Source organism: Onychostoma macrolepis, chromosome 19 (assembly GCF_012432095.1).
Source record: "Onychostoma macrolepis isolate SWU-2019 chromosome 19, ASM1243209v1, whole genome shotgun sequence".
NCBI classification, from domain to species: Eukaryota; Metazoa; Chordata; class Actinopteri; order Cypriniformes; family Cyprinidae; genus Onychostoma; species Onychostoma macrolepis.
Genome location: NC_081173.1, coordinates 20,440,071 through 20,448,380, shown reverse-complemented (window position 1 = coordinate 20,448,380; position 8,310 = coordinate 20,440,071). Strand labels below are relative to the sequence as shown.

Below are 8,310 nucleotides of genomic sequence, written 5' to 3'. Positions count from 1 at the left end.
ATTACTACACATTTCTGCGAAGAATGGCCACATATTAAAAGAAAAATCGCCCTCTGAAACTTTTAAAATGGGGAGGTGGCGACGACATTCTGTGCTTGCCATGGTCAAGTTCAAGTTGGGCACAGCTGTTAAACCTCTAGCGGAAGTTTGGTAAGCACTATGGGCGGATCTGGAGCAGTAGACGCGCGACTAGGCCTAAATTCCCCTCTGATCTGCCCTCACACCCGAATTACGGAGACCGCAACATCTTATGAGTCTTCCCACTAAACCTGACAAGGAAAAAGATTTGTCAATAAGAAACCACAATAAACTAGAGATCAGGTTTAGTTACGTGATCCTATTCTACAAAGAAAAGATCACCTAAATCAACCCTGTTAACCAAAGAGGAAACATTTACAAAAGCATGCTCCATGGTGGCCAGGGAGTCATGACGCTGGAAGTGAAATAATTTGTCATCTCTTCAACATTTTTCTGATAACAGTTTAAATATGATACTTGTCTGATCCACTAAATGACTTACTGATTGATAGGCCTACAGGTGATAGTGCATATGTTTCACACTGAAAGCGAATGACAACATGGATATTGCCAAGTAAGCTTCGTGAGGAAAAAAATATGTAGAATTGGGAATACACTACAAAATAAAATGGTAAACGTACATAAACTTGCTAAGATAGGCCTACTGTTTCTCATAGAGCAAACTTTGTGTTGAAATTTCTGTCGTTCGAGACAAAGTGTCAGACAAGGAAGCCAATCGTAATTAAAGAACTGAGTATCATTATTAATAGATAATCGAGGAGAATAACCCTTGTAAAATGCCAGAATATTATCAGGTTTTTGTGAAATGAGCAACATACAGTGTGGGAGTAATATTTGAAATGAATATATTCAAGGAGGTCTAGCCCACAAACTCAACGATATAGCGAATTTGTCCGTTTAATTTAAAGACTCCACTGTACAAAAATGTACAGGATGCAGTAAATGTGCTTGCGTTTTCCAGGAGAGAATGACAAATATATGATTGTTTAAAGTTCAAGGACGCCTGAAAGGACCGCCCACAAAAAGGTTTATTGGCGGTGTAGGAATGTACACAAAATAAGACACAAGGAATGTGAATGAGGGTCCACAAACATATGATTTAGTCAAATAAAATAAAATTGCTTTATTAACAATTTTACGCAATTAGGTTTGTTTTGAAATCTATACCTTTTATTCCTCACTGTATTACCTTAAAGACTGGACGGCAGAGAAAAAAAACGGATGCATTAATACATAATCATCTTTTTGCAAACTAAAAAAGGGAAAGACCAAGAAACAAAAGTCCGGTTAATAAGGAATTAATCACATTCTGAAATCACATTATAAATAACATTACAATGTTCTGCAGTACAAATGACAATAAACAAATTACAACAAATATAAAAACAAAATTAGGTCACCCATTGGGAAACACAACAACAAAGTAAAATACTATCTGATCATTGAAAAAAAAAAAAAATTTAAGTCACCTTTACAAAGTAAAGCCTCAAAAACAGCCTCACTAGAAAAGGACATGAAAACATGGCTGCCAAAGCGGAAAGGTTGTGCCCACACTGTGATCAATAAGACAACTTCATTTTCTGATCTACAAAAGAGAGGGACATCCTGTGAATGTTTAAAAAGATACACTGCACATCTGACAACCTTAACACAAACACTGCTGTGAAATATTGTATGTCTGCCTGCCATAATATAAGACTAATCTGTCTCCTTAATTCAACTTTATGCTTTCAACTTTACGCATTTTTGAAACCAGGGTTGTTAGTGCCATAACTAAATTGCGCTACAGGAAAACTGCTTCAGTTTACGCTGCACTGTTAATAATTTTATTTTACATTTTGTGCACTACTCATATTTTATTTGTTAACATTACTTTTTATTTGCACGATCAGTTTACTTCAAATGTATTATTTTATGATATCTCACATGTTCTCGTTATAGGTAGCTATGCTTCAAATGTTTTTGGAAGACAAATGTACGGTTTTTCCTTGTCAATAAGGAACACCGAAATTGACCATTGAGAGAAAGCGAGATAGAGAGAAAGAGAGAGAGAGAGAGAGAGAGAGAGAGAGAGAGCTCTTATTTTTTCCAACAGACGAGGGCGCACGAGGACAGCTTTGATGATTGTGTCACAGCGGCCACACAAATTGTGCGTCTGACGTCACTCTCCAACATGCGTGTCCCAACCACTCAAGGCGGTTATGTGTAGAAGCGCTTGTAAAACGTCCCCGGATTTCCCATACACTCAACGAGAGGGAGAGAACATGGACGAATACTGATGAGAAACGAGAAGATGGTAGGGATGCAGGAATAGGCCTATAAGATAATAATCACCGTTTTCAACAAAACCTTTTAGACGAAAAAAAAAAACCCAATTAACATTCCAAAAAAAAAAAAACAAACCTCTACTAATTAACTCTTAACCTGGCTACTTGCTCTCTGTAGAAAGAAATACGATAGCATTTTAATTAGCATAACTATTTTAAAGAGTGTAGCCTAATTGACATTAAATATTGTATTTTAATGAAAACATTTGGCCTTATTTTCGGAGAGAGGGTGGTTAGCGTGCAATTAAGATAAAGAAGTCGAACTAATTACATCCCAGTAGGTTATGATCTTATTGCTGCCTCTGTGGTGCATCATCGGTGTTGTTAAGTGCGGTTATAAGGAAAAGCCACGCAGTTGTAGCGGCTGTATTACGCCACCAAAAACGATGAAAGCTATTTGGGTTGAGAAGTAATATCAAGTTAAAACCTCCCGAGGCTATATTCTTTAAAGCTATTGAACTTCATCACAGCTTGTTGTGAATTTTTACTGCCTGAACTCCGACATCAAAGCGGAGGAGGGAGCGGCCTCCTCCCTAAAAGCAAGCAGTGCGCTAGGTTATCTTTGCATATGTTATAATATACCCACCAGACCTGTCTCCTGGAGCCCGAAACTCATAAGCCTTCTTACCACCAATAAAGTGTTGGTTTTGTCAATGACCAAGACACAGAACAGGATTTTGAAATTTGTCCATTTCAGTCTGTTACCATGCTTTCAACTATATGTAAGACATGAACATAAAACTAAATGTAAACATGTAAAATAAATAAATAAATAAAACGAGACAAAGATATCTAATAAATAATATCAAATATACATTTTCATGAAGAAAACACTGAAAACACTTATGTATTTATGAAGAATATCATAAATACATAGGCTAAAAACAACGTAAAATTGGATTCTGTAAGACAAAAACAACTCTTTTGCATTTTGTAATGATGGGCAGGATTTGAAGATCAATATTTTACCGGTTCCATCATTATTTTATTACTTTTATTGTGGTTCATTTGATATCTGCATGAATTAAACAAATAGGCTATTTGCTACTATTGTGAAATTAACGTGCTCTAATAATTGTGACTAGAATAATCATTTGAATTCTGGGAAGTTCAAATTGAAACATATTCCAGAAAATGAAACTGGACAGCTGCCTCCCGCCAGCAGGCGGTGAGGGTATATGCATTGTTGGCGCGGCTCAAACAAATCTAATTAAATGTCAAATAGCCTGTTATTCTTACTCTTGGTCACGGGGACCTGACCTTTTTGCACTTACTTGACACCACTTTGGAAGATCGAGTTAGGGTGGGAGAAAGCGCGAAGGGAAGAGAGCGTGACTGAGATGGTGCGCTGAAAGAAGAAAGGATGGAACTTGTACACTTCAAATTACGCTGCTGGCGGAGAGACAGCCCTCCTCATCTTTGGAATATTCCCATTCAGTCTGACGTCTTCTAACGCGCACTGACTGTGTTGATCGGCGAAGAACATGTGCTAATATATTCCGAAAGGCTGCCATTATGACTCCTTCTTATCCAAGTGGGCTCAAGACAGGGAGATAATAGATAGGGTTTGACCATATCTGCGTTCTATCACATTATTCAAACCTTGACTGTCCTCGTTAATGGATATTAGTTTTTTTTTTCAGCCATCAAAAAAGCCCTTAACCATTTTTTTCTTCTCTTATGTGAGAATATTATTTAACCAAATTATCTGAGTTCAGTGAAGCAAAAAATGATACTGACATTCTGGGAGTATCAACATCAGTTAAAATAAGTAGCCTAAACAAGCAGAGAAAAAAAAATCTAAGAGGAAAATACGTGAATAGTCAAACACCTTGTATGACTCAAAAAAAAAGTGTAATTATCTTGTAACTTAAATGTGTAAAACGTTAAAGTTGGTGCATCTTACACGCTTCTAGTATTTAGCTGGTGATGTTTTGTGTTATAGCCTTGAATTCACCTCTAGTCTCTGCTAGACTCTCCCGCTCTGTTTATTCACTCTAAATCGACGTGTGGCGTCACTGAGCCTTCTATTATGACGACTGCCCTATTAAGAATGACAGCGCGTGAGGAGAGAGAGGGCAATGGTGATCCCTCCCAGAGTTCGTGCAGCACTCTCGAGCGCTCGCATCGCACAGCTTCTCGTCTGCGTTTGCTGCTCCAAACTGTCTTACCAAGCTCCGGGAGATCTGGCACTCTGCTCTCGTCTAACGGTTATGGACAGCGCTAAGGACATGCTGATGCGCGCCGAGGGTGGTCAGGTTGGCACACTGTCTGCCAAAACAGGCTCTAATTCGACAGAGGCTACTGGAGACCCCATGCGCAAGCTACTGGACAAACAGATTAACCAGAACAGACTAAGCCCCGTGCCTTATTCGCAAAACCTAGTGGATGACGTGACAATGGGACAACGTAGCGCAAAGTACGGAGATGTGACACTTGCTAGCAAGCCCTCCGCGCCGGACAGAGACCTGTCAGACATCCCTAACAAAGATGCCAGCAGCTCAGATGCGGAATCAGACCTCTATGAGGAAATAGATGTCAGCTGTACCCCAGAGAGCATGGATTACCCGAGTGGACAAGGTAAAAACTGCGGCTCATATATTATTGTTTATTTGTATTTATTTATTCTAATTCTCTTCTCCTGTTTCTAAATTGAGTGAAATTATTGAGAAAACAAGCGATCACGTTTAATCGATCTGCCGTGTAGCCCACTGCTTGTGAGAACGTTCGATTGTCAGCTCCTGTTACGTTATTGCAAGCTTTTTGAATTAACGAGTCAATTACAAGGCCACCGTGTATCTGGGGTGTTGTCCAGGCTTTAACAAGTAGTCAAGTCATCTTTCACCAATCTCCAACATCTCAATAACTTTTTTTTTTGTGTGTGTGTGTGTGAAATTTCTGGCTTATTACAAAAACAATGTTTAAGAATGTCCACTGTAAATACATTTGAATTTAACTCTAACATAATAATGTAGTACTTTTAAATGCTTAGCTACGGCGTCTGTTCATACCTTTTTGTTTTCCTATTTAGAATTAAACGTATTATTTAGAGTAAAGAAAAATAAATGAAGTATAGAGCTATTCTTAAGAATGCATAAATCAACAAAGGAATGATTCAAATAATTTTCATCGGCCGTGCACATTAGTTCAATTAAATGTATTATCAAAGCAAGTTATTTGCTTAGTCTATATTTTGGAAATAATAATAATAATATTTTCAGAGGCTGAGATAGCATGTTTTATTAGCTTTTCTCCACTGATGGAGAAGAGCTAATAAAACATGCAGTCTCTATCTCTGAGCTTGTTTATTTATTTATTTTTTGCGCTAGCTATTTTTATTTTTTGGCCATTTGTTCGAAATCTCAGTAATATAAAAAAGTATATAGAAATTAATTCGCGAGCAATACAGTATGCACGCTATAATAATAAATCGCTAACCAGCGACCTTGCAATGTATGTCCTAAAATGTTATGTCACTAATGTTTTTTTTTGTTTTTTTTCTGTAAGGACTGGCAATGGGCTCGCCGAACCACGGTAAAGAAGTCGGTGTGGACAATAAGATGGGCTCAGGCCCCGGTGCTCTCAGCTATGGTTCTGACCAGATGCGAAGGTACAGAACAGCATTCACGAGGGAGCAAATAGCACGACTGGAGAAAGAGTTTTACCGGGAAAATTACGTGTCCAGGCCACGTAGGTGCGAGTTGGCAGCTGCCTTAAATTTACCGGAAACAACAATAAAGGTAATGCACTGCACCTCCGATTCTATTTTACGTTCATTTTTAGATATTTATTTTGATAATGGTGGCCTGATAGATTACCATCGAGCTACTATGGGTATAAAAATAACCCCGCCAAGATTGCTCCAATCAATCAATACGTACAGGCTCATCAAACGACGAGAATTTTAAAAAGTTACAATAAAACACAATTCTATAAAAGATGTCTGACCTCTTATTGTTTAATTATGGGACCATTTCTCTTGGTTTATTGCCCATCTAGTGCCTACATGCACTAGGCCTCAGCAATTACTATATTACCTTATGCCTACTTTGCTACTTTTGGTTACAGGTTTGGTTTCAGAACCGTCGCATGAAGGACAAGAGACAGCGGTTGGCTATGACTTGGCCGCATCCTGCCGACCCCGCCTTTTACACCTATATGATGAGCCATGCTGCAGCTACCGGCAGCCTGCCCTATCCGTTTCAATCTCACCTTCCTCTACCATACTACTCTCCACTCAGCGGTGTGACTGCAGGTTCAGCCTCTGCCACCGGTGGTCCATTCTCCAATCCTCTGCGCTCTCTGGACAGTTTTCGGGTGCTATCGCATCCATACCCGCGTCCTGAGCTGCTGTGCGCCTTCAGACACCCATCACTGTACCCCAGCCCGGGTCATGGGCTTGGTCCCGGGGGAAGCCCATGCTCTTGCCTTGCCTGTCACGCTGCCAGTCAGTCAAACGGGCTCCCACATAGGTCCAACACCGCAGACTTCTCGTGTTCGCCCACGACCAGGACTGAGGCCTTCCTCACGTTCTCGCCAGCAGTCATCAGCAAATCATCTTCAGTGTCTTTGGACCAGAGGGAGGAAGTGCCACTAACCAGATAAGACGACAGCAGGAGGCTACAGTTTCTTCGGGTACTATCCGGATCAGCTTTGGGCACTTTGGCAGTATTTAATAAGTCATCGCATGAACTACTCAAAGCAGCTTGCACACAACAGCAATCTGCTTTAGATAAGTTTCGAAACTGTGGATGTTTTCCAGTTAAGAAGCTATATGTTGTGCAGACGGAGTCTACTTATACACTGTCAGGCCACGGACTTTTAAATAATCTTTGGAGAAATTAGATATTGATAACAGAGATATCATATTAACTCAAATACATTTTAAGTAGGCTACACCCTATAAACAAAAATGTGACAGGAGACAGGGAAATGCATTTGTAAAAAATGACTGGAGGATAGCGCAAAAATCTATTATAATTTATACTCTTTCATACCCATACAAATTGACCCACATGCAGTTTCTTTCACATTAAAACGATGTTTTTCATCTAGCTTTTTAACAAGGGGATTTGTTAACCGAGCACGGTTGGCTCATTATTCCTCCTCCACGAACACCCGGTCCCGGAAGCACATCGAAATGTGCAGATGCGAGGGAAATTAAGGAGTGATGTATTCGGAAGGGAGAAATTTTGAATGTTGAATTAATGATAATGCTGCACGCTCAGAGACTTGTCTGCCAAACCGGTAACAAGGCGCCAGGGGAGCGGATTAAGAAGCTCCATGCGAGGCTTGCTGGCTTGACGGGAGAACATGCGCTAGAGATCCATTGGACAATCACATGCGGCAAATTGGGGCAAGCCAGAGATGCCTGTCTTACCCGCATACCGTCAGCTGAATACCCCCATCCCGAACCGTCTCTTCCCGGCCTTGCTGTTGGCTTCACCTTCACACTGAGACACACAATACAAATAAACACACACACAAGTAAAATGATAAATCAAGCATAAATTACGCTAATATTTATGGACATCATCAGACGTGGCATTATTTATTGATCGCAATGTTTTTACATTTATGTATTTTGAGTTCAACTCCTGCATCAAGTGTTTTTTTGTTTTGTTTGTTTTTTTTAAATGTACAGTTTACGCATTCCTACTCTGCTCAGTTATAGGTTGATTTCAGGTTTTGGAAAATGCGCGAAAATGGGTCAGTAGTGTTCTGATTAAATTCAATTTAATAATAAACTCTTTCAAACGAAAAGTGTAGCGTGACTAATGTTTATTCTTGAAACAAAAAGGGTATATACTGAAAAGATTTTACGCTATTAGTCATGAAACACCGTAAGCCATTTTCTCGACGATGTGTAGATTAATTTAATCTATTCACTATTTATTCTATACATGTATTTTTCTAGGATTTCTGGAAGACAAACAAGCGACTA

The 8,310-nt window shown here is 39.4% G+C and overlaps 1 protein-coding gene across 3 annotated transcripts; it reads left to right on the top strand.

Annotated features, from left to right (window-relative positions):
* The first annotated feature begins 2,294 nt into the window (after positions 1–2,294).
* On the top strand, positions 2,295–8,070 carry evx1 (even-skipped homeobox 1). 3 transcript variants are annotated; one of them, XM_058753801.1, is made up of 4 exons: positions 2,307–2,335; positions 4,312–4,946; positions 5,874–6,106; positions 6,435–8,070. In XM_058753801.1, exons 2-4 carry the CDS (start codon positions 4,448–4,450, stop codon positions 6,969–6,971), a joined length of 1,269 nt encoding a protein of 422 aa, XP_058609784.1. In that variant the 5' UTR covers positions 2,307–2,335; positions 4,312–4,447; the 3' UTR covers positions 6,972–8,070. The 3 variants fall into 3 exon arrangements, with proteins under 3 accessions (XP_058609785.1, XP_058609784.1, XP_058609783.1); XM_058753802.1 differs by lacking the exon at positions 4,312–4,946 and having other exon boundaries at positions 2,295–2,335; XM_058753800.1 differs by lacking the exon at positions 2,307–2,335 and having other exon boundaries at positions 4,133–4,946.
* The last annotated feature ends 240 nt before the right edge of the window (positions 8,071–8,310 follow it).

Excerpts from the sequence above, each read along its gene's own strand:
- evx1 (XM_058753801.1), top strand. The coding sequence starts at position 4,448 with ATGGTGATCCCTCCCAGAGTTCGTGCAGCACTCTCGAGCGCTCGCATC. Across the intron at positions 4,947-5,873 it reads GGATTACCCGAGTGGACAAG|GACTGGCAATGGGCTCGCCG; the intron begins GTAAAAACTGCG and ends TTTTTCTGTAAG. Across the intron at positions 6,107-6,434 it reads TACCGGAAACAACAATAAAG|GTTTGGTTTCAGAACCGTCG; the intron begins GTAATGCACTGC and ends TTTTGGTTACAG.